Genomic DNA, 26,992 nt, shown 5'->3' with positions numbered 1-26,992 from the left:
GGCAATAAACCCGGCCAATATCTCTGTGGTCTTCCGAGAGAATGGCGTGTGTTTTCGGGAAGTGATTGGCACCGTGACCGCTCTCATTCTGTAACGCACTGAGGGCCCAACTTGCGTCATATCTTTGTTGTCGTAACTATGCGGCAGCGGACGCAAGGGAAGCTGGTCAGCCTACTAGGGGGCTTCCTCCGAAAGGATAGGCTCGATTCCTCCGCAAAAATAGAGCTCGCTTAGTCTAAAGACCTTTCCTTCACTTTTTATTATATTTTTATGTTTGATAAGTGTTTCTACACCGTCGCCTGACCGCCACGCGCGTACAAAGTATTTGACAAAATCGTGCCTTGCCCCCTATTTTATAATGGACTTTCCCGACCGTCAACTCGGCAGCTTTACAACAAGCAGTTCAGCGAGGCCCCGCCCACTCCATAGATTAACACAGTGCAATGACGTCAAAGCCTGACGTGTGCCTCCAAGCCTTCACAGTCGGCACATGCAAAACCGGAGAAGGAGATATGCCAGCGACACGATCGTTGGACCGGCTTTGCGCTGACACAGACCGACGACTCCCCCATTCAAGCGCGAGGCAAAACGGGCCTACCCCAGCATAGAACAAGGGACTTATATATTACCACGTCGGGAAAACATAGCAGCGGTATGGATCGCTCTTCCGCCGAGCAGTGACAGCGACTGGAGAAATTATGAGCCATCGGTTATAGCAGCACGTTGAAGCGGGATTTTTTTTATTTGACATCTTCGTATTTCGTTCTGATCTCTGCATTCGTTCGCCATATCATTTCAGCTCAGAGATGGTGATTATGGCTGAGAAATCCAAGGGCCAAATCCGAGTAGGTTTTTATGACATCGAAAGGACTATAGGCAAGGGCAATTTTGCTGTGGTGAAACTAGCCAGGCACCGAATCACAAAATCGGAGGTAAGTCAACCCTAATTCGTTCACCCATATTTTTGTATTTAACGTATAATTATTATTTTCTTTAATATTTCGCAGCATGTGGCGCTCGGCGTCGAGTGTACAGAAATAAAAAAATAACGCTTTCCGCGGGGACGGTGGATCAGCCCGTGCTTTTTGTCTATTGTCCTCGACACTGCCGTCACAGTGTGGTTTGATGTTGGCCGAGCATAATGTAATATCCGAACGCCAGGTCAGGCACAAAGCACATCATGCGAGACACACAGCCAAGCGGCTGGGTGTCGGGGACAGGTGGCGACAATACGTTTTCATTTTCCTGTCTGATGCTCGCTCGCTCGTTCACCGCGAAAATGAATGGACTTGTTTACAGTGTAAAGGGGGGTTTGGGGTTCATTGATCGAGCTCGGTTTTGTCGCTGCAGACAAAGATACACCACACACAGGTTGAACATGTTCATTCATTGGGAGATGAATCGGCTTCACGCCGTCGTTTTCCTTCTTTGTTTGAGATCCGCGTGGCAGGGTGATTTGATTCGGGTGACACACAAGTTCCGAGGCGTGTAGAGTTCATTTAATTCTTGCCGACACTGAGTCACTGTTAAAACCCCCGAGAGGTACCGGCGCACGATATTTGCAATGCATCAGCGAGTTTCGTGCGAACAAAAAAAAGGGGCACTCGCCACTCTCACATTCGCAAACTAAAAGAAACAAAAAAAAGAAGCCAGCAAGTAATATACTCTGAAAACCATCGAACAACCATGCCTGGCTGCATAAACAAATATGACATAATTACATTGTAACACGCCCCATGGAACGCGGCCGGGCGCAGGACGGTGTCACCGGGTCCGTGGCATCGCGTGACACCGGGGCCAACTAGCTGGCCATGCCACAGACCTCGGTGTTCCTACCCGGCGAAAACTTGATAGGTTATTTGGAAGTGATATCAACCAACTGCAGCCATCATCAGCGTCCAGCGAAGCCCTACACATACAGTGAGCAACGTGCGTTGAATGCCCCAACCTTGATTTTTTTTTTTAAACCCGGGCAACCCGACTATTGAAATGAGATGACTGGCCGTGCAGAGCAACTCACTGTAAAGTCCAATGGCCTTGTGAACTATTACGTCGTCACATATATTGCCGCTGGGGACTACAGTATTACCCCCTCAGACCCCCTGGTGAGATTTTTGCCGTTTGTTTCGCTTTGTTAATTGGAGGCCACTGGTATGCGATTATTGTTGCGACTATACAGATCGGAAAGTCATTGACAGTTATACGCCAAAGACTTTCAATAATACTACTAAAGGTCTTTTTTTGTCTGTCTTTATTTGGGGGAAAAAGTTATGTAATGCCCAAGCCCCGGAACTCCCTGAACCAGTATTTCTCGATTTTGTCTGAAGGTTGTGACATGACCCACTTCGTGACTCCGCCGCCGAGACATTGCATGCAATTGACCCGTCATTGCGCAGATACGCAAACAACCTTTGCAAGTCTTCGTTTCCCGTTCAATATATGTCCATTTTTTTTATTTTAAACATTTTCTGACGTGTTCTTCCTTTCATGAACGACTGCGCAGCCGAAATGAAAGGTGCTGATGGCGCTGAGAGCTTTTTATGTCACGAGGACCCGTTATGCCGATAGACAAAGCGTGTGGACCCTAGATTCAACTGGGCACTCCTAAGCGGTACTTGGGTCTTCCACAAGCCGCGTCTCTTGACAATTTCCCAATATTTTCGCCTTGAGGACAAGATGTGTGTAGGTGTATTGACGATATTGACAAATTTTAGTTTTAAAAACAGAGGCAGACCATTTAGGTGAAAAAAAATGTTCGCAAGGGTTTCCTGAAGTAATATCACCGTATAAAAGTTGATCACGACATGGAGGTGCAAGTGAGACGATTTTTTTCCGAAATAGACTGGATTATATCGAAAGAACTTGGGGGTGTACAAAGACAAGGAAATAAAAGATTTCGGATTATCTCTCGCACAAGGCCGCAGGCTCTATTATACTTGCATTATCCTCCCAGTTCCAAGGCAAAACGACACGAAATTGCCGACACGGTGTTTAAATTTGAGCGCTCTCTGAAGTTTCACGTGAGGGCCCACCAACTTAATTAACGCAGGGTCTTCCTATCAGAGAGAAAGGGGTGGCCTTCTTTTTAATAAATCATAGCGCACACACATGAGATCCTGTTCAAATGTTCAATTGTGTGTGAACCGGGACTGGTGCAGGTGCGACAGTTTTTGCGCGGTGATCCTTTTATCCTAACCGAGAAGTGCCGTGCATTTTTTGTTCCCGGGACGTGTTTCCTTCTCCATGGCAACGTCTTGAACACGTGGGGCGAAACCAAGGAAGTGTTTGGTGTACAACGGCGAGTATCGAGCTGTAATCTTATACGCGCACACACATTCAAAAGACAATGTAGGGCACCTTGAAAAAAAAAGGTCAACACCCTCATCTGTTTTAATAAATCACAGCGTGTTGTGATCAGGCGGTCAGACAAGCTGACAAACTTCCGGAACCAAAACAGTTTCATATTGCGATGTATTCTCTCTCGGCCTCTGCGATAAACTCATAGGTTTCCCATTTTCCCCAGAAAAAAAATAATGTGAAACCTATTTGAAGTGTTCTGAAGATCTCGAGAAGATGTCGCCCATTGCTGTATTTGAGTGTGAATACTTTGGTGTGCCGATAGTAGTTTTAAACTGAAGGTCTTGGATGCAAGAAAACCCGCGTGACCCTGTTTTGCATAGGCTATACCAGCTTATTAATTAGCACGGGTGTTACGCTATATTCAAATCGCCCAATTGAGAACGTGGAAAAATAACATTTTGCATTTGCGTTTTCATACAAAAGAAAAAACGACAAGAGCGGTGCAAGCTGAGAAACACACCGTCAGGAGGTGCAAATTCGACTTGAATTCAGGGTCAGATAACCAGTGGAAAATCTTGATAATTCGTTATTTTGCTTGCCTCCCGTCCCGTTTTCCCACGTTTAACGTGAAGTGATGGGACGCGTCGATTGCCATTGTCACTATTATGTATAGTCTGTATAGTACACTTTCGGTCTCCCGGTCTATAGTGCTCGACCGAAATTTGCCCAGAAAAACAAAGATGCAGCAAGATTCACTGGTTCGGGGGGGGGGGGGGGTAAGGGAGAATCCTCAGCTGCGGGCCAAATTCTTTCGAAAAAATGTCAGCGCTGCAGTTCGAAAATCCAAGCGTGAAATCCCTGTCATGTTCCAAAAGTATATGTGCGTAGTATCGAGTGGTCATGATAAAAATCAATAAGGAAACGATATTTTCAGAAATGAGGCCGCTTTACTCAGTATTTTTTTTTTCATCGTTAGTAACCGATGACTGGCACTGCGCGTGCTAGGATGAGAATGACTCACATTAGTTTAGACGTCTGTGTCGCCCTTTTGATATTTACACTGTGCCAGTGTGTACGGAATGCACACATTCGGGTTGAAATCGTGCCAGTTGCCTTGGCGACAGATTGCTATGCAGATAGTTAAGTCCTGCGAGGTGAGCTGTCCTTTGGAACTCAATGTCAGATGACGGTGCCACAGCTAAGGGACATCCGTCAAAAATCTGCGCATTGGAGGTTATTTAGTCTGCTCCTGTTTCCAGCGAGCATAACAACCATAGGGATATTTTCCTTTCATATTTGACAGTTTATTGTGGCCATGCAGATCTTGTTCATGGTAAAACTGAATGGACAATTTTCTTAGGTGTTGCCGCTTTTTACCCTGAAGTGTCTCACACGAAAGTAAAAATCTCGATCATGTGCAGAGAATTTTGAGCGAGGAAAGAAACGGTGACCCGATGAGTCCGAAAAACATCGGTGGTAAAATTCGCATTTATATCGGAGAGTACAAAAATATTGCCACACTGTTTTCAACTTCCAAAGAAGCGCCTTTTATTAATTCATCGTCCAGAAAAAATGACGTTGAGGTTGAAGTTGACGTGTTAGCCGCCATTTTCATTTTACCGTGTGGAACCAATGATATTCGTATTTATCAAAACCTAATATCACTCGCTTTCCAGCAATTATGCCAGCCTTCCCTTGCAGACGTAGGATTTTTCCCCGCCGCATTGAAGTCGAAATAAATTCCAAATATTCTAGGATGCTATATATACAGTTGCAAAGGTGTTTCTGCGACACACGAAGAAACTGTCCCAAACAATCTATCTTGAGCAAACAAGACATTTATTATGTTTGTACAATATCTCCAATAAAATTTTTGAAGAAATTGAGAATATCAACAAGCTTTCAAGATTAAACATGAGATAATGAACAGAAGATCTCATTATTGGGACTGGGATATTGGACAGCCCCGCCAAGAGTCACACTTTTTAACACCTCTGTTCCCCCCCCCCCCCCCATCCAACTCCACGCCAACCGGTGACGTGCCGGCGAGTTAGAAGCTTTTAGAGGTCCTCCTTACGTCTGCAGCTTACGATTCATGTCACTTTTACACAGATGTTATGCTAAAACATTATTATTAAGGTAAATTAAATGCAATAGAGCGCGAAAGGGCGCACGAGTCGCGCATGTCACCGTCCCCTCTCTCGTGACTTCAGTGTTTCAGTTTTTGGGAGGAGAAGCCACGAAAACACAGTCGATCAATGTTGTAAGGCAATGATGTAACCCGTTAATTAAGAAGATGTTGTAAACTGTATTTTTAACCTCCAAAGCACAATCCCAGCGCGTTGTCTGTCGACATCCATTCGGATCGCATAATACCGATCGATTGATTGCGAAACACGGTCGTATTGTTACATTCTGTTCCCCTCTTTCTGTCGAGGAGGCTCGCCACAGTAGAGATAAGTGGCTCAATATAAACGGTGTACACGTATTGCATTCATTGAAAATCGTCTTTGTTTTCCCCCTGGAACAACAACAAAAAAATCAATGTGCCACTGCAAGAGGGCTTGTCACGGCTTGATCTCACCAGCTCTCAAAATCCATCACTCGCGCAGAAGCCTGGGAATGCATACGGTTCCATAAAATTTTACAACCAAAGTCGTCAGCCCTAACTTTTGTTCTGGTGTTGTACACACGTCAACTGCTATTGTCCTATTAAAATTTATTTATGTACTAATTAATTATTTATTTTTATCATTTATTTTTAATAGGACATCAAAACTATTGATAATTAGCTTTCATAGGACAGGGTTATGCTCCAATCAAACCGTGCTGATCTCCAACTGACAGAAGGTTTACATTTAATTGAGTGGAAATGAAGGGGACTTATCTATGGCGTGATTTGCAAGAACTAGATGGCTTTAATTGTTAGGTCATGAAATCTTGATAACTGTATCATGTCTTCTGCATATTACATTAGCAACTTTTATAATCATAAGGTGAACAGTCCCCGAAGTGGAGTTTATCACAAACGATTATGAAAATGTCAGCACAGATGACGCAAAACAGAAGGATACGTTTTCATAAATTTTTGTAAAAATCTCATTTTACAAAGTTGTCATGAAATATTTGTCATGACTTTTCCCTTTTTACCGACGTTGAAACCAAACAGTTGACACTTTGTTTATCTGTTGTTGCAGGTTGCCATCAAAATAATTGACAAATCACAGTTGGATGACACCAATCTCAACAAAGTGTATCGAGAGGTGCAAATCATGAAACTTCTCAATCATCCAAATGTGGTCAAACTGTATCAGGTGAGTTGTATGCAAATTATATGCAGATTTATATGCAAATCAGATTAGTTGTATGCAAATTTTATGCTGATTAATATGCAAATTGTAGGCAGACTTCCCCCCAACATTTGTCAGAACTTGTCATGTCGGTCCACTTCATGTCAGGAACAAGCACATTTCTGGTTGCACGTATTCTAGCACCAGCACAAACCTATTAGACCAGGGAACTTCCTTGAACAGGTATGCGGACTATGTTATGAACCATTTTTAAGTAGGTCTAGGGTAGCTAAGATTTCCAGGAATTACTTTGAGGAGCTTTGTGCATGCTCATTAGTGAAGGTTGCCACCGTGAAAAGAAAAAAAAAGAATTCAGTTTCACCTCTGAACACTACATAGTCGTAGCTAGGGGTCATATCAGTCTTGCAAGATGGTGTGGTATTGGTACAAGGAGAATAGAGCATGGTACTCAATATTTCATGAAATCCAAAGCAACTCTCCCACATGCTGTAACTTAATCCGCAGTGTGCCTCGGTATCAAAACCAAGTGGGCTTATCATCCCCAATCGGAGATGCAGTTGCCATGGCAGCGGGCATCCTTACGGACTCCCACTTGTGCAGTGAGTGAGGTTTGCTGGAGGCCTATTGTCAGGAGGCCGTTAGCGTGGCATTTCATGTCTTAAACACTCCGTGTGGGTAGATGTTGAAAGCTCTACAATAATGTGAAGAATTTTTCATCATGTATCCATCTGAAAAACAAGAAAGTATGGACGTACAGAAAGAAATTTTCCTTTTTAAGTCAATTATAAGATTAACTGTAACTCATCTAAATGTCAAAGTCTGTCAAAATATGATCTGAAAAAGAATTCTTATTCTTCTTGTAGTTCAGACTTTCATCTTATTTTCGACAAAACTATGTCGCACAGTTGTTTACAATCTTGTGGGAAGAAGAAGCTCCATGAGAGATGATTTTGTCTTCCTTTGAAGGCATTCATCCCCAAAAGCATTTTATCATCTAAGTATATTTAAGATTGGAGGCAAATTGGAAGTTCTTCAGATTGCACACATCCCCACATATCACAGTTATTGTCACTGTGATATAACTTTCACTAAATATATTTGAACACTGAATTACACTATCGAGCTTCTCTTTCTGCAGATGTTAAAATTTTCTCAGTCAGATCTGTACCGTGTACAGCACAGGCAGGGCATAAATATATATCAGCAAAAGGAGGGAAAAACAATCTAGGAATTTATCTAACCTAGCACCAATAAATGTTGGAATAATGCGGTCATGGGCTTACGGAGGATACAGATAACTTCTCATAACAATTTTTGAGGAATAACATGAGTGATGTAGAAACTTCACATATAAAGGAGACAAAAAATATGCCAGGTAGTATAAATAAATTTTTGCTACACTAACTGTAGAGACAAGATGTAGCTTGTTCTAGCCTGTTACATTAGCAGGGATGGTGCATTTTCATTGGATAATTGCAAGTAAAGGCAGCTAGGAATACCAAGTATTCAGCATGCCAAAGCCTCATTAGTATGCATAGTCTGCATTGTTACCATTGGATAGTCATCAACATATTGATACAATGTATATCTCTTTTGCAACATTTTAACATTTAGTATTTTGTCATAGAGCAAGTAGGGCATTGACGCATGATTAAAATCTCTGGTGGGAAGAGATGAGCCAAAGAATGTGTTCATGCAACCATATTATGATTTAACATCATCCTGGAGGGTATTTTTTCATATAGCTACCGTGAGAAAGATTTAGCCTATAGTTCTTTGGCATGAAGGGGCGAAAATACAAACAGAGAGGGCTTTCACTACCCAAAATGTTGTAGGCGTTTGAGTGGGCTGGATGACACAATAGCAAATAGGACACGGTAACTTAGAAGGAAGCAAAAACTTCACTGAAAAGAAGTTTTTCAAGGACTTGAAGTGGAAAGTGACCGATACATACAAACACTGTATAGATGTCCAAACATTTTGTAACAGTTTGAGGCAAAATATAATGCCAGCATATTTGTGATGCAACGTAACCAATTGTTTGAGTGAACGAATGGATTTGAGGTCAGAGTGTACATCTAAGAGGTGATTTTCAATGGGTTATTTATGGCTGTCAGGCTCTACACCAAATGCTATTTTTGAAGACAAACACGCACTGTCTTGTATCTCTTTGTGAAAAGGCTAAGTCACAACATCAATTTGGAGGACTTTCTATCAACTCTGACACCAGTCCAAAATTCATAGAAACTGCAAAGGAAAAAAATTTACCCAACTACTAGATATTTTTTTTTTCAAATAATTTTGCGGAAGCTCTTTGAATGGTTTACATTACAAGTTTATTCAATTCTAGGAGTTGCGTACTTTGTATGATTTTTCAGAGAAAGTGGTAAATGGCTTGTAGGAACACATTCTAAAATAATTGTTAAATACAATGACATTTCAAGATTATTCACACCGGCTTTTATCAAGCCGAGTTTCGAAAGGTGTCATTTCTATTGAAAAACTAGGAAGAAATCTGACTCAATACCTGTGGCAGACAAAAAGTGCCAGAATTTCAATGGAAATGAAAGCTTTAATTACAATCATGCAAACATTTTAGCCCACTGCTCTTTGAGACGTTTAAAGTCCTATGGGAGTAAATTGTGTTGGTCGTCAGTTCCTCAGAGAATATCCAAAGCTACACAGGCTTTTGAAATTTGAGAATGGCAAGGGGGATGTGATGATTCATGCATTAGATATGGCCAGCGTGTGTTTTACCATAGTGGCATTCTCAGGCTGATAAATGCCCCATTCGGAGAGTGGGATTATTCTTGCGTAATCGTGTTTTGAATACCAGATTCCCTGACCTGAACTGAACTCTCGGGTACTCGTGGGTGATGTAATCATTAAGAGGTTTCCCTCGGTGGCGTATGGGGTCATGTACAAAAGCCAGAGACCAAAGAAAGGAAAGATAGGTTTCTGAAAAATATGATAATGAATTTGACATCCCATGAAGGCATTTCAGCTGCACCTCATAGTTGCCTGGTTGTGTCAGGATTAATGTCACGTTGGATTCCTGCAATTTGGTAAAAGATGGCAGACCTTTGATTCTTGTTGTTAATTAGTATGAAAGAATTTAAGAGCTGATAAGACAAAAGCAGTCAGCGCTGACGTGTATACCTATGGTTCAAGCCGGCATTTTCAGATTGTCAAACACAATGGAAGAAAGCATGAATTTGTTTTCAGTGAAAATTCTTTGTCACGTACTCCGATTTATATCCTGAGGAAGTAATATAGGACTATGGTATATTTGCATTTTATCCACGCTGAATTTTAATCCATTAGAATTTAAACCTGATTTGGTTAAAATATTGCAGGGAGAAGGTACACGGATTCAATAGCCTTGTGCGTTTGGTTTTAGTAGAGACCGTCACAGCTATGGCTTTTTCCAGAAACAACTTGAGTGTTCAGAGGATATTTGGTGCCACCCCCCCCCCCTCCCCCTCACCTTTCCCCCTCACTCTCCCTCCATTTCTAGCATGCGACCACACCTTATAAAAATGAAAATGGTTGCTTCCATTTCAGAGAACTGTGAATGTGTAGGGGTACTTGTCATTCAGGTGTGAATTTACGAAGAACTTGCCCATTTTCCTCTTTTAGCCACTTCAGAAATTTACATTTTCTACCCATGGTTGAATTGAACTTTTCTGTGAGATGCTTATACAAAATTGAAGAAAAATTTTGTGAATTTGGAAAAAAAACCTGTTTGTTGAAAATAATGGAATACTCACAAGGGTGTGAGTTTTAGGATACCTAGGCAGAGCAGAGACTGATAAATTTTCAACATGACTTCCAATGTCTTCCCACTCTCAAGACATCATTCCAATTTGTGTACTAAGCAATGTTTTTGCAAACATTTGGCAGCTCAGCGACATGATTGGTAACCATGACAACGTTTTTGACACATCTCCTGAAACAAATAAATTTATCTGCTGATAGAAATCTTTCACTATCTACCAGATCTGATTAAACCCAAAGCTTCACAACAAACATGTAACTATAAACGGTAAATAATCATACACTGATTGTGAACAAATGTGATTGTTTGTATGTCACAATTTTGTCAGTTTTTTTCAGAATTCTCTGCTTTTGTTTTAACTCTTTTTTATATTTTTCATTATTTTGAACAGGTCATGGAGACTAAAAGTATGCTATACTTGGTCACCGAATACGCAAGCAATGGAGAAATGTTTGGTGAGTAAAATAGAATTGTGCAACCCCCCACCCCCACCTCCACCCCAAACCAACAACAACCTCCAAGCCAACAATTAGTCCCATATTCTCAACGACTCTCGATGTATTGCAGTCATTTTAAGATACAATCTTCATATTTTGAATGTTTCCATACATGTAAACCTGCCCATCCCCTGAGGAGGGGAAACAGATTACATTTCAAACATTTCTGAATGTAACTCTGTCATCTACATGTCAATCAAGACAGTAAATACCAATGGTTTCAGACAGCTTTGTACAGTGCTCAACATCATCTGAAATATATATATATATATATATATATATATATATATAATATATATATATATAATATATATATATATATATATAATTATATATAATTATAACTAATTTTATAAATAGATCAAAGCTATTAGTGTTATATTAAAATATAATTAAGTTTACAGATGTTATATATATATATATATGTATATATATATATATATATAAAACTAATTTTATAGATATATATAAAATAACACAAATTTTGTGAAATGACAAATTTAAATATATACAATTTTATATTTGTTCAACATAAAATTTGTGTTTATATATATATTATATTCCTATATAACACTAATAGCTTTGATCTGTATATATGGAGTGTTTCTTCAAATAATTGTTTGGTGCCAACAAATCACAGTGGTGCAGTCTTTAAGCTCATTCCAGCGTCAATTTCTTTATGCTGCCCATTTTCTGAGAGGCACTCGCTTCCTGTCCATTGAAATTTATCAATGTCACTTTCCGTTGGGAAAGAAAATGTACTCAGAAAAAAAATCAATAACTACGTGTAAAGAAGGAAGACTTCAAGGAGATAGGGCATTCGGTGCAAAATCCCAGAAGTAGGTCGGGTTATTTTATCAAATTTTTTTGAATTCCCAATCTCTGAGTCAGTCATGCAGTATGGCCGAAGTTCACTCCAATAAGAAAATGTGTCAAAGATACTGTGACGGTTGAATTCTAGGCCGTAATAATCACAGTACACACCAACCAATGACTATGTGAAGTTTAATTCGACTTCAATATTTGAGATAGTCAGTATATTAAACCAAAACGCACATACAGTTGCTATTTCAAGGTTTACACAGAGGCCCAGTAAAACAAATAATGAAATAGAAAAGTACACAAAAATCAATAATGTATAGGGTGCAGAATATATAAAGCATCACTGTTGAGTTAGTGATTCACATGACAGAAAATGATGGCTCCACCGATTACTTAGAAAAAAATACTGACACTTGACTAAATGTCTTTTTCTGTGGGAAAAAATTATGACATTCAAACGTCCTGTTTGTGACCTTCGCTGCATCTCAACTTGATCAGCAAGCGAACAAAAATCACCCTCGTATCTCTTAGACAAATAATTTACATGTTTCCGTCTGGACACATAATCACCTGATTTGTGAAAGTCAAATTTTAGTATATTTCTTGATCAGGAAAACTCTCAATCAATAGAAGGAGGAAAATTTTCACATTTAACACGTAAAATGCGAAACACGGCTAATGTCACATTTTTTCTAATTTGCATCACAAGAGTTGTGCCCATACATTGACAATGAAGATCAGAAAATATTCCCACTTATTTTCCCAACAAGGTTTTTTGAAAAATAAACATTCTAATTGTTTCTCAGAAGGCATAGGCATTCTCCTGATGATTTTTTTTCCTTTCCCCTTTCAAGCGCCGTAACCATGGCCACGAGATTCTAACATAGCCAAGACCAATATACAGAGCAGCGGGGCTGAAACGTTGCATTACCGTCTCCTCGGAGACAAAATACAACCAGCCATTATCTAGGCTGATGATGTCATTGTTGCCAAGGCAACCACTTCTATTAAAGCTTCTGTGTGTAGGTTGATTAGCCAATGGAGATGGAAAAAAAAAATCTCCTATTTTTTCGGATATTTCTTTCAGCTCTTAAGGTTTATTTAGGAGCAATTCTTTTTCCTTCTGATGGTGAATTTTAATTTTGCCATATGGAAAATGAAAAGAGAAATCGAGCCTGCCTTGTGAGGATTAATCCTCCACGGGAAGATTTGCCGTAAAACACATCTTTGAATTTCAGGAAAAATATGTGGAGAAATGTAATGGCGTACTTAAGAAAAACTGCCTATGCTGAGATTTGTTAGGCATAACCTGATTACAGTGACATGAATTCCCATGGGGCAATTGGGGAGAACGGTCCCCATACTAACTAACCATACTAAATAACCATCTAACAACCATCCTGAATTTCTTTGTATTTTTTTCCCAACGTCACCCTTTCAACACCAAGGTAGTCACTCCTTCAAAGATTCAATGCCAATATCAGCAAAAAAAAGACAAGTACAATTTTAAATGCCCGTCTTTTACCACTGTTTCACGAAGCTGTTTCCAGAATATCTGTAGCTTGTGTTCAGTGGATATAGTATAGTAAAGAAATAATTTTCTTTAAAAATAATTTTTATTAAAAAATTTGTATATAGGTGTAAAACTAATAAACTATAAGACAGTGAAGGAGAAAAACAATAATTGACAACGACACTGAGACAAAATAAATTTGACATTTTATTATAGACAAGACATATTTTTGTCAATGTCAAAGTCATATTTCACGAAAAATAACAACTGTTCAGCTTCTCTGTCTAAACTATACTAGTTCAAAACTAAAGAAAAATTAAATTCATCTGCTAAGAGGCTTTTCATTATTCCCATGAGTATCTGGAGAATTTAATTTTCCGTGCCGCTTTGATTGTAACTTTGCTCCGGGAAAATTCTCAAAATGCTGAGCAAGAAGTGGATGAAGCAGTATTTAGATAGTTTTAATCGTCTGTCATATTGTATCTTCGTTTATAATGCACTTGACGAGCTGTTAAATCCTGTTAAATCTGGCAGCTGACACCCAACAATATTCAGTGTAATCTTGTCGCGTACAATCGCCGTGGCAGGCCAGTTTGATTATTAATGGTAGAGCCCCCAGAATGGAAATAACAAGTGACAAATTGCAAAAATGGCTTGCGTTTACAAACTAGCAAAAGATGCGGAAATCCTTCAGAATTGCTCGGCATTTTAACAATCAATCATTCTGATTAAATTAAGAATTTAGTAAGTGCTCTGTGGCACGGGTCAAAATGAACTAACAGCTCACTGTTGCCCTCCGAGAGAAAAAATAACGCTCACAACATATTCACACTTTTCAATTTTTTCACATCAATTTTTAGATTTGTCAAATATATACCTTTTGGATTTGTTTTGTAACGTCAGTGAAATTCAGTGCTGTTGGATTGCACTGTATATGTAGCTCGCACAAAGGAATTTAGATAGATCCTCAGATTTTATTTCCATCATATCGCATTGTGCGTTCAAGGATCTCAAGCCACTGATTGGGGGAAATTTGTCGCCGTGAAGACAGTTTGCAAAGTTCTAAATTTAGAAGCTGTACGGACGTGCAAGTATTTCTTTTCCAGCAGGATTAGCAGGTGTGACCTTTGACATTAGAAACTGCACAAACATGTCATATGCCTGAGGTGTTTCAACTGTGCTGTTGCCATGGCGACACCATTCACTTGTACCTCTGACATTTTGCTTAATCAGCTGGTCTTTAAGTATCAGATTTAGCCCTGGAATTAAGATTGACGGGTGAAATGATTTTTCCATGTGTTGTGTCAATTATTTCCTCAACAAACAAAGTGATTGTAGTTAGCTGCACTTTTCCACGGGTTAAGAGGTAAACGTCCTCCAAGACGGGAATGAAAGGCACTTAATAATCCATTCAGGGGAGTCATTTGGTGATTTCTAACTTCCAACTCCACAACGCTGGAGTGCATTCTCCCCAAAAACTTGACAAATTTGCTTTTTACCCCTTGCTCTGTTGTGTGATTTGGCTGCAAGCGAAGGCATATGAATGTACACCATCAGGAAAGGGTGAGAGTTTAAAGGTCAAAGTTGAGCTCATACCTTTCATGAACCCCAGAAACTGACTGGGTACATCTAATAACTCAGCTAATATGCATATAAAATCTCAGTTAACAACAGTGACACGAAACTGACGTCAGAGTAGACAATCTGTGTAACTTGCATGCATTGGAAGCAAGCCAACCAGCATTATGTATTTTATGATTTAACAACAACATTTAAACTTCAGTACAAGTCTGTCATGGACACTCATACACATCCAAATGATGTGTGGTCTGCATCTAACAAGCTCGTAAGCCAACTTGTCAATTGCTTGCACTGGAAAAGTGGGATCTGCTCGGAAGCCCTGTAATCTGAGAAAACACTGGCAGGAATTCCTGCCTGCCATCAACATACTTTCGGGAAAAATATATCCTGAGTTTACTACATAGTTGCAATGCACATGGGAACACGTAGGCAAAAAGTAATGTCACCTTTTACCTTTTCAACCCAGTGACCTGCAAGGGCTCTGATATCCAAATGAAGGAACAGATCATTAGAGCAGAATTTGTTTTCTCTCTTTGCTGAGTCTTTTTTTATTTTTATTTTTTGAACCACAGATTACCTGGCCAACCATGGTAGAATGAATGAAAAGGACGCACGGAAGAAGTTCTGGCAGATCATGGCGGCGGTTGAATACTGCCACAACAGGCACGTTGTTCACAGGGACTTAAAGGTGAGTAAACTAGAACATTTAAGAACTAAAATATGCAAAGGAAAAAAGTAAAACAAATATAAAATCTGAACGTGTGCACAAGCATTCAAATTTGTGAATATGTTATTATGCATTGCTTGTTAAATGTCCACTGTAGAGGACACTGGTCTATTTTGCAATTTAAAATCTGGGGTTTACTATCTCTTCTTTGATGTGTTTGTTGGGACTGATCCAAGTCTAGTGTTACTGAAATGACTGGGACATATCTCACTGTTAAATAAGCCGAGATTAGGGACTCGTTGATTTTTACAGCGTTCCATTTGAAGATCCATTTCCCTACCCAGAGAAACCACGCATATTTCCCTCAAGTTGCATCATAATGAAGGTCACCTTAACAACAAGAAGAGGCAGCTAAAACTATGGCAACTGGCTCTCCATCCTTTTGATGACTTACATGGCCTTGGTTTTTCACTAGACATGAATCATATAAACCGAGATAAACATCTTGTAATAGTTTTGAAAAATAGTCTTCACTTGTACTTTTCACAAAATTCATGAAGTTCCTACTCTTCACAAATTCATGAGTTTCCTGAACATTTGCAAGAAAACTAACAGAATATTGCTTCCCGGATTGCAGCACATGTTTATTGGTTTGATTCACACAGAATATTTTATTAACTGTCAGCAAAGGGATTCCCCTTAAGACAAAGAGTAAATGCTTTCTTCATCTTTGGAATAAACATAAATGGATTTTTTTTAATTTATGACACAAACAGGCCTTTTATAGTGTCTGCATTCAGTGGATTTTATGGATAAAACTCTTTTCCGACAGTGGCAACTTCTCTTGCTGCAACCCAGTGCAGGCCTTTCTCATTGCTATAAATCTCCGCGAGGAATTTATAAATACACCAGAAACGCTCCATTTTGGAATGCTGGTGCCCTGCCCTTTGTGTTTTGTCAAGGTTGTCGGAGTGCCCTCTACTGCAAAAGAAAATAGTGATTGTGGTGCAGGAATTATGGAGATGAACTGAAACTGGGAAAGATGCTAGTTTCTGATTGCAGTAGGAATGACAGCAAGAAACTGCTATTTTTAAGCTATTTTTAATTCATCTGTTGGCTCAACTTCAGAAGTGTGTTTAGGCAAGTCCATAAGGTAGAACCTACGTCAACTGCATTCCAATCACAGCATGGCTTTTCCATTCTAGAGTTACAGTGATCGCTGAATGCTTTGAAAGACATCAAAAATGCTCATTGCATCCTTTAAGAGGATTACAAATAAGTTTGACCATTTCCAGGCCACGGAATATTTTCAACGGTTTGTTCATGTTACACTGATTCTCAAAGCTGCAAAGGTTAGATTTGTAACTCTCGCCAGATGAAAAGGGCCTATTGGGTGACCAACACCATGAGGGCTATTCCCGAGACAGCTTTTGCAATTACAGTTGTTGTTTTCATTTGCGGTTTGGAAATGGTGTCAAACTATTTGATGTATTCCATTCTGTTAGTTTCAAACACCGGATTTGCGAAACACTGCCGGCCAATGTGGAGTAAGATTTTCTCGTGTATCTGAAAAATGCCAAGCGTTTCCTTTAATTGAGAAAAGATCTATGTCAGATAAAATTGGATAGACTGCACAGTTTCTCTTGTACGGGCCATAAACGACCTACGTCCTCCCCCAAAGATCTATGTCCTCAGCAATTCTTGCCATACCAGTGAAATCAATGCACACCCAGCCATAATGAAATTTGGAAGGAAAGTCGTAAATTAGGCAATTGTCACTTCCTGCCATTTTAAAAATAGCCCAATTGCCTGGGTTATATTTGTTTTTGGAAGTTCGTAAGTGTAAGCGAAACTACCCAATACATCCTATGCAGGCAAGTGGCTGTATGTAAAAGTAATTTGTCCATGTTTGTCAGTTTGCTGTGTGAATTTAGCACCAGGTAATAATGAGTTCTTTAAGGTACAGATACTCGGACTCTCAAATTTTTATCAATAATTTTCTGGTCTGCCACTTATTATGACTCCTAGCTTTTATATCTCTTGGAGTATCAAATATTTCACTGTCTTAGTTTTTTGAAAATCAAAAATTTTACTTTTCCCCATAAAGTTAACACAGGGATCGAATAAATTTGAAATGTAGGTAAATGCTAGGCGAGTCGTTTCTCTTGTACCGAATTTAACACAGCGACCACAGATAGTTATTCTTAGATTTATAAGAAAATGGTTGAATTAAAGTTTGCATAAGGAAGTTTACGCAGTCTTGAGGCATGTATTACCTCCTCCTTACCACTGCCCTTGCTATCCTGCAGCCAGAACTCTTCCACCCTTGTACCCTGTCTTACAAGTATGCCCCTTGAAAGTGCGAGACTTTAACCTTCGTCAAGAAAACTTTCAACCATTCTGTATCAAAATCAAGAGTAAACAACAAGTTTCAACCAATGCAAATGTTGCTCGGGAAATAAATTGCCTCAACTTTGAAATAATTTAAAATGGCTACCATCCCTGTACTAACTCTATGGGGAAAAATCAAATTTTCTGTATTCAAAAAAACTAGAAATGTGGAATGATTACTATACTCCAAGAGCTTCAAAATGTGCTTCACAGTCAGTGGACCTGAAAAGTATTGGAACGAAATTTGAGAGTCAAGATATCTGTCCATAAAGCGCATCCCATTCCACTGTACCACCCAAAACACTACAGGAAACAGGAATTAAGCCAAACCTTAAATAATTTAAAATGGCTGCCATCCCTGTACTAACTCTATGGGGAAAATCAAATTTTCTGTATTCAAAAAAACTAGAAATGTGGAATGATTACTATACTCCAAGAGCTTCAAAATGTGCTTCACAGTCAGTGGACCTGAAAAGTATTGGAACGAAATTTGAGAGTCAAGATATCTGTCCATAAAGCGCATCCCATTCCACTGTACCACCCAAAACACTACAGGAAACAGGAATTAAGCCAAACCTTGTTGTAAAGAGGGTTAAGTCAAGAAGGATTAGATTTGATACATGTAGCTTGAGATTCATTACATTTAATAAAATAACACCCATTCGTTCCCAGCAGCCATGATTAAGTACCATCAAATTCTAGCTGGCTTCTTTCTTGTACTGACATCTCACAAAGATTCCAATAGAGGAAAACTGGTTCCAAATTCAACATAGACAAATTACAAAGAGAAGGCAGATGAATATGCTTAAGAAAATGCCCTTCACATCTCTAGAATTTAGCTACAATATGATGCAAACTGATTTTAATTTGGATCAGAATGGACATTTTTTATGTATTTTGCTTAATTTTAATGCGTTCATTCCATAAGCCCAAAGCATACCAATTAATAAATATGGGAGTGATAATATTCTTGCTATTTCATTTTAATAATTAATTCAAACTGTAGTTGAGGTGTACCAGCTGTGTGAAAAGCAATTGCTCATGGGAAAGGAACTCTTGCAGCGGGTTGTATAATACAAGCAGATTGAAAAGTTAAAATTCACCGAACACAAGTAGACTCACGCTTCAGGGAAATGGTACGAAAAATAAGCGTGGGCAGCTTTTTAGGACTTGTATCACGATGACCTTCAACGGAGTCCCACCCACACACGTTTAATCTGCAGTATACAACATTAATTTCGGCGAAGGGTTTTTTTTTCAGTTTGGTTCCTTTTCTCCCCGGAAAGTGAAAACCTTGAAGTGAGGACAGAATAAATCTCTCAATGAGAAGTAATATGTGATGAGTGGGATTTATGAATGTGAAGTGATTGACTTATGCAAGGAGAGATATCACCGCTTTTTAATGAAGTGATTCCCAGAACCTTACAAAATTGTTTCTTATTGATATCAAAGGTGATTGTGGACCTCTTTATATGGAATTGGGCATTTACAGTTTCACTGACTTTGAGAACATTTTTGCGAAGTCATATTTTCGCGGTGTAAATTCAATTAATTTTTTATCTTAAACAAAATTTATGTACAAATGGTACTAACTCTTAAACGGAGTCCCTCTTCTATTGCTATACCGATGGGAAATCTTTTCTTAACATACTCATGACAGAGAACTGACAATCATGTGAGGTCTTGTACAATTATACAAGAGATTTGAAATTCGATTTTGTAGAAGTCGGTGTCAGATTGTATCTTTGGTGATTGCTTTGACATTTTGTGAACCTAACAGAGTACCTCAAAAGTCTTATCGTGGGTGTTAGGAAAAGGAAATTTTTGTTTTGCAAGCTACTTTTTTCCATACAGTTGTTTCACTCAGAATGTCAAGATATACAGCTAGCGGTGAAGCTTGACTCCAGTTCAGGGCTTTGACATTTTCTTCTCCGGCAAACAAGTAATAACGTATTGTGCACAGCGATAGAAATGGTGCATTGGAAATTGATAAAGTCCTATAAAGGTTATGTAAATGCACTCTGAATCGAATTCACCTTCTGCATTTTGACCAATGATAAAGGGCACACTGTTCCAGGAGAAATTGTTTCTTTTTTTTCTATGTTAAGATTATATACTTTCATTTAGCCCACCGCTACCACCCCCCTTTACCACCCTCTTTGTAAAGTAACATCTACTGCGTAGGCCTGGACAGCCTTATGTCCATATTAGTGGTATTTGGACTTCTTCATGGAAAAGTCAGCCTTCCTCTTTTTCACAGTATCACTGCAGGGAAGTCAAAAGGAAGAATTGTTTCTGACAGTTGACAGGGTTAGGCAGAGTGCTGTGGCTGTTTGAAAAAAAATACAGTAGTGAAAATTATGTGGATGATTACCCACTGGATATATACACCCAAAAATTTTTACAATACTCTTCTGATCTACTGCTTGTGTGGGCTTATTTTAAAGCTATCGGAGCTAGTAAAAGTATTTGCCATCTTATTTTTGTGAAAATCGAAACAGTCGAAAAAGCCAAAAGTTGTTAACACAGGGATGGTGGCCATTTTCAATTTCAACTATCTGTAAAATTAAGGTAATTGTTTTGCTGGTACCATATTTACATGGTAAACCCTGATTTTTAGTCTTGATTTTGAAAAAGAATGGATTAAAAGTTGCATTGACGAAGGTTTCAGCAAATGTTTAAGTTCCTTCAATTGTTGAGGCAAATACTACCACCTTACTGATACGGGCACGGTGTGTCAAATTGGTTACTGTCCCAGAAGTGTAGATATTTGCATCAAGGGAATCAGTTAGTTCATACGTTGTGTCCATTACATTTAAATTCTGTAAAGAGATGTTTTGTAGGAATTTGCATATGAAACCCACTCATGTGGTACCACTCGAAATGACATTTGGAGATGGAGGTTGTCAGAAATGTGAGCAAGTTTGTACTAATTGATGAACCAATAGATTTGTATGTTTTTAAAGAATTAAGTTACTTCTGTTTAGATCATTAAATATTTTGGTACTTTCAGATCTCTATCAAAGAGAGTGGTCATATGTGTTCAATGCAGATAAATAATTTGACACTGTGCCTCACAGATATTATATTTAGAAGTTTGACAAAGTCATGGAAATTTACCAACAAATAACAAGCTATTCTTCCTTTGCAATTACAGGCAGAGAATCTTCTCCTGGATGCCAACATGAACATCAAAATTGCGGACTTTGGATTCAGTAATTATTACAAACCGGGTGAACATCTGGCAACTTGGTGTGGAAGTCCGCCCTATGCTGCTCCTGAAGTCTTTGAGGGACAAAAGTATGATGGTCCACTTCTCGATATTTGGGTAAGTTTTTTTTTTGCCCTTTTTGTGTTCGACTTGAAAGCTTGACATTTTGTTTGCTGATTATCAACAAAGTACAGGCTTCTCTTTTAAATATGCATTTTAACTTCAGGCATACCACTCAGAGCATGTATACGTATGTCGGATTTCCATTAGTAGTTGAATAGTGAAAGGCCTTGATTTCAAGTTTGATGTATTTATTTTCTCATCTTCAGAGCCTTGGTGTGGTCTTATATGTTCTTGTCTGTGGTGCGCTCCCATTTGATGGAAATTCACTTCAACAACTCAAAGAGAGAGTTCTTGCCGGAAGGTTTCGAATTCCATTCTTCATGTCGACAGGTAAGGTTTTATGGGAATCCGAATGTTCAGCTCAATAACCCCTAGACTGAGAAGCGGCAATGGTCCCCATTCTGAGAAGGCCTCAGTGGTCCCAAGTCTGATAAAGTCTCAATGGTCCCAAGTCTGATAAAGTCTCAATGGTCCCAAGTCTGATAAGGTCTCAATGGTCCCCAGTCTGATAAGGAAATTAAGATATACAATAGGTGTGAATTGTTAGGACGCCTACTAATGATTGGTTTCATGGGTAAACAGGTACTCAAATTTCAAGTGTTCAGCAGACCCTTACTTTGACAAAACAAAAGTTTGGCGTCCCTTATGATCTTCATATAACCAACACATCGATTATTATTATTACTCAATACAGAATGTGAACAACTGATCAGAAGAATGCTGGTGATTGATCCGGCTAAAAGGTACACAATTGATCAAATAAAGAGACACAAGTGGATGCTGATGGATGGCGGACCTCCAAGGAGTCTTGTGTGCGATGTCCCACCTGTCAGCCAGCCAGGAGAGTACAATGAACAGGTTCTGCGACTGATGCAAAGTTTAGGAATTGACCAGCAGAAAACAAAAGAGGTAAATATATGATGCATACATCAGTTTCTGACCCCTGTTATTCCTATGCTAATTGGTGTGTATGTTGGAACGGACAATGCATTTAATAGTTGTTCAAATTAGCATAAAATTTGCATAATTTGTTTCATGACAAGTCCTAAATATCACTGGCGAAAACCAGAAAGAGACTTGATCAAAAACTAACATATGCAACATTGCAAGACAGCAATGTAAACGAGAAATACATCAAGTGTTTTGAAAAAGTATGATTCAGGTTCTCTTGCATCAAGGAACAAAAGGTATAGGTTACATTTAAAGTTCAATAATCAAAAGTAGAAAGCTGTTTTGCTAGGTTATCATGTGATTAAGATCTACTGAGAAGTAAATGCAATTTTTTTTTTCAATTCCAGTCATTGAGGAAAGAAGCCTATGATCATTACACAGCAATATATCATCTGCTTGTGGAACGACTTAAACATCATCGAAGCAGCTTTCCAGTTGACAACCGACTGGATGCCAGAAGGCGAAGACCGAGCTGTGTTGCGGAGCAAGCCATGGCCAATCATTCACCACAAAGCAACCATGTTCCGCTGCCACACCAACACAGTGTGCCAAGTGCACCAACGTATTACGCCATGAACTTTATGCCAATCACGAGTACTGCCCTGCAGCAGCCGCCACTACCTGAACAGCAGGCTCCAATCAGTGCCGATCGGGTTGAGAGGAAGCTTACACACCAGATTGCGTTCAGCGAATCAGAGAATATACCAACTCCGCAGGGAATCAGCGGATCAATGCTTGAAACTTTGCCGATGCCGTGTGTCAGAAAAGTACGCTCAATGTCTCCAAACACTATGATCGCAACATCTATTGATGAAGGTGTGGAGGTTGACATGTCAGAACCAGAGAGTGAGAAACCCTCGGAAAGCTACTGCTCGCAAAGACGGCATACGTTCGGGGAAAGCAGTCACGGATCAGTGTGTTCAGATACAAGTGTTACGAGCTTCGGCACGGACAACGGCTCTGTTCTGACAATAGACTCTCAGTGTGATATGGAACTCATGCAGACACTGACGCAGAACCAACCGGGAGGTCAGTTCCCCTTGCATGCTCCGTGCAACTCGCCAAACATGTCACCGCCATTGGACGAGGTGGTGAACCTAGACACTCAATACACGCCCCAACATATCCCACAGGTTCGTAGCCACAGTCAGTGTAATTCGCCTGTAAGTTTTCGCGAAGGCCGCCGGGCGTCTGATGGACTTCTCACAGCAGGTGCTGCTGCATTCCGGCAGCAGCTTAAAGAGTTATCAAAGGCAAAAGGATGCGTTCAAATGAATCAGGTAGAGAACTCGCTGGAGAGCAACAAGAAAGATCAGCTGTTTACTCCAGTGAATCTGCCATTTGCACACTTTCAACAGAATCAGGAAAAACAAGGACAGGAGAATGTGCCTGTCATTGCACCACAAAGCCCGATACAACCACGCTCGTGGCGGCATCTGCCAGGGGAGTCATTCCCAGAGAAGCAGCAGAAACTGATCGCTCTCAACCGCAACATGCACACAGAACCGTCTTTTTTCGACCGCACACCGACGGCGAACGAACAGCCGCAGAATTTGATCGCGATGAAGCAAGCGAGCGCCAAGACGCTGCAACAGCAGTTGCTGCAACACAAACTTTACCAGAAGAGGCAGCTGCTGCAGAAGCAGGCGCAGATGCACCAACAGTTTCAGCAGCTGCATCTCGACCCAAGGCAGTCGCCGACTCTGGAACGCAGACCTCCACCTCCCATGAGGCAGGACTCGTACAAGCTAGCCCAACAGCACCCTCTTCTGCCACAGCTGTCCTTGGACAACTCCCCGGCGACTGTTCTACGGCAAGACTCGTACGAGAAAGCGCAGCAGCATCAAATCTTGCCACCAACTCCTCCGCAGCAGAGCCTGGAGGAGGTTGACGAGTGTATGGACACTTCTGATGGACTCTGCAACCAAACAGGGAACTCTGTTGTTGCATGTTGAGCGGTACCTGCTACATGTAGTCCAATAGCGGATTTGATTTTTACCGAAAAGTGGGCTTCAGTCACTTGAATTCTGAAGCATTGCAGAGGGACAGTGGACTGATTATAGGGTTAAAGCATCAGAGATTCCATATAAGGACTTGATGCTGTAGAGATGGGTACAATCAAGCTACGAGAAGTAATTCATTGATCTTTCTTACAAGGTCAAAATGTAGAAATCGCAGATAATTGATGCCGATAGATTAGAAATGTACACCTTAATCGAGTAGGTGAAATATCATTTGATTGGTCAAATGATCAAATGAGACTTGCGGCCAAGACTGACAACAATACGATGTAGCAGGCAACCATACGGTAACTTGAAGAGTTACCTGTCCAGCGTGTAATGTAATCATGACTCAGACAGAAATGGCAGACTTTGGTCGCCAAGGGTGAACAACTCGTCCTCTTTTTAAGTTTTTGTCAGTCTAGAAGGGCGAGTGATCAGTTTCATCTGATCCTTGCCTACTGTGGACCAAGGTTTTCACTTTTCGTCACTTAAGATTTCTTTTCAGAGGCTCTGCTTTTCTTTCTACTTTCTTGGCGAAGTCTAAAAGGAACTGGGGTTCTACTGAATAGCAGTTCTGTAGGTAGATCAGAAAAAAAGTGTACTTTATATCAAATCATTTAGTTTGGTCAAAAATTCTGGATATCCTCCCTTCTGCCTGTCATATTTCCTAACTAGCTTTTCTATTGTGTTGAGCGTCAATCATTTACAGAGTATTCTGCTGTACCAATTTTTAAAAAAATATTGACAGGAAGATGCCATTTATATCTACAAGTTGGTATTGTAGATTTTCGAGACAGAACTGATTTCTTGCCAACAGAATTTGTGCAATTGTCAGTCAGTTATAACCAAATCTGCCCCTTTACGTGTGTGTGGTGGGACAACTCGTTTTCAGAAGGTAAATCAAATGTAAATCCCTCATCTCCGATTTCCAACAATAGTCGAGCATGCCATCTGGAACTTGTCAGAAATATATAACATGTACAATTACATTAAGAAAAGTATTCACAGTTTTAAAGAATTTCACGTAAGTTTTCAAAAAGAATTCATCTAGAACTTTCCGTAGGTGTGATACCGCATTGATTAGTTCTCAAACGTTCCCCCTAAACACCCACCCCTGTGAAAAATGGTAAACCCTTCACATTGTCTTTGTAAGATGGTGTACTGTCCACCAACCAAAAAAGTGGAAGTCTTAGTTACAAGAAGATAAAGGGACAACATCGCGTAAACCTCAGATGTTGTAAAACTTTGCTAAACAGTGTATATATATATATATATTTTACAGAACAGCACAAAGAATACATTTTTTGGAGTGCACGACATTTTTTGCTGTGAGGAACAACCAGGAGAAGTGTAAGCAAACGGCGACATTGCCACTCAGGATTTAAAATCTGTAACGTGCAAAACTGATAAACAGACAAGAAAGTCGTTCAGAACACACACTATCGGCCAGGGAACAGAAATAATGTCGTCTAGAGTGTTGACAAAGTCCTGGTTTCTCAGAAAAAAGGGTCTTTTTTCATGTTTAATATTTATTGTATTTCAAAATATATTTATTTGTGGTATATTTGTACCAGTGTACTATATAAACTTGTGATGCTATTTACATTCTGAAAATAAAAGGTTGTGCATAGTGGCTCTCTGTAGCTGTTCCCATTTTAATGCAAATCTCTCGTGTTGGTTACTGTAGGAATCGAAGTTTTTTAAGATCATTTTAAAAATGTATGTTCAGAGATTTCATGGTCATAATTTTTTCACCGTACTGTCAGATTTAACCATCATTGCTTTTCTGTTATCATTCAAGTGATTTAACAGGTCGTGTATCCTTCTTACAAAGTCACTTAGACCAACGGATATGCTTCTTGTCCTGGTACGAATGACTTGACCCTAGAACCTACTTCTCCAGTTTTTAGATATCAAAATCAAAACGTTTTGTGTGTTTAGATCGTGGCGTGATTTCACTGCTAGAGCCGAAACCACTAGGAGAGTGCAATGTCACAACATCGCAGCATCACTGTCGAGGTTTTGCCAGGACGAGGGGCAATTTTTTTTTGTTATCCCCTAGAAGGGTTTTGTGATCGTTGTAAGTTTTAGGTGTGTACGAAAGTCAAGGGGCTTGAGTGACTATGTGGTTCAGTTTTGACCTTTGAATTAAAAACTATTCTGACTGGCAGAAATTTTATAATAAAAATTTATCCATCAATGTGTTCCTGGTTTGACGTGCAGCAACATTTCTATTTCTCCTAAGCAAAATGCAAAACATAGAATACTTATTATAAACAAAGCACATCCAATTCGTCGTGCAGTCTCTTTAAGTTTTTGTCATTTATCAACCGATGGAGTGGTCAACATTTTCGATGTGCTGCACTGATGTTTTCATGCATCAAAATGGACACCAACGGTTAGAATAGGGGCACATTTTCCTACTTGGCATAGTGTGAGAAATTATCGAAGCTGAATATGTTTTTCAAAATCCTGACTTTCGTACATCTAGTTGACATTTCTGTTACGGTCTTTTTGCTCCGCATACGTTAGGACACACAGGGTCATGATGGTGGCAGGTTTTAACACGTTGGTGAAACTTGCTTTCATCTCGTCGAGATCAGGAAGAGTTGTCGTTCTGATCTGATTCGTATGCGGGCAACAAAGACCAGTGCACAGTTTAGCTAACCTATCATGACAAGGCTGGGCCTAAAATGCTTGAAATGACAGTTTATATACAAACGAAAACTATTTGTAATACGTAACTTACATATTAACTGTATCGGTTGATCTGCGCGCTGGTTATGCGCAGTCAGCTATCGACTTCACTATCTCTTACTGTTAGCTGTAGCCTCGCGCTCTTTT

The 26,992-nt window shown here is 39.7% G+C and overlaps 1 protein-coding gene across 1 annotated transcript in view; it reads left to right on the top strand.

The window, feature by feature from the left end:
• The first annotated feature begins 420 nt into the window (after positions 1 to 420).
• Positions 421 to 26,992, top strand: part of LOC139129930 (serine/threonine-protein kinase SIK2-like) — a 26,847-nt gene continuing 275 nt past the window's right edge. The window contains exons 1-8 of the mRNA XM_070695623.1: positions 421 to 932; positions 6,498 to 6,614; positions 10,781 to 10,844; positions 15,375 to 15,490; positions 21,018 to 21,188; positions 21,401 to 21,524; positions 21,889 to 22,103; positions 22,493 to 26,992. The exon at positions 22,493 to 26,992 is cut by the window's right edge and continues 275 nt beyond it. Coding sequence (XP_070551724.1) covers positions 807 to 932; positions 6,498 to 6,614; positions 10,781 to 10,844; positions 15,375 to 15,490; positions 21,018 to 21,188; positions 21,401 to 21,524; positions 21,889 to 22,103; positions 22,493 to 24,100 — 2,541 coding nt within the window. The 5' untranslated portion in view covers positions 421 to 806 and the 3' untranslated portion in view covers positions 24,101 to 26,992. The remainder of the gene's footprint in view (positions 933 to 6,497; positions 6,615 to 10,780; positions 10,845 to 15,374; positions 15,491 to 21,017; positions 21,189 to 21,400; positions 21,525 to 21,888; positions 22,104 to 22,492) is intronic.

Source organism: Ptychodera flava, chromosome 3 (assembly GCF_041260155.1).
Source record: "Ptychodera flava strain L36383 chromosome 3, AS_Pfla_20210202, whole genome shotgun sequence".
NCBI lineage: Eukaryota > Metazoa > Hemichordata > Enteropneusta > Ptychoderidae > Ptychodera > Ptychodera flava.
Note: the sequence above shows the minus strand (reverse complement) of the source record. Positions and strands in the feature narration are given on the sequence as shown.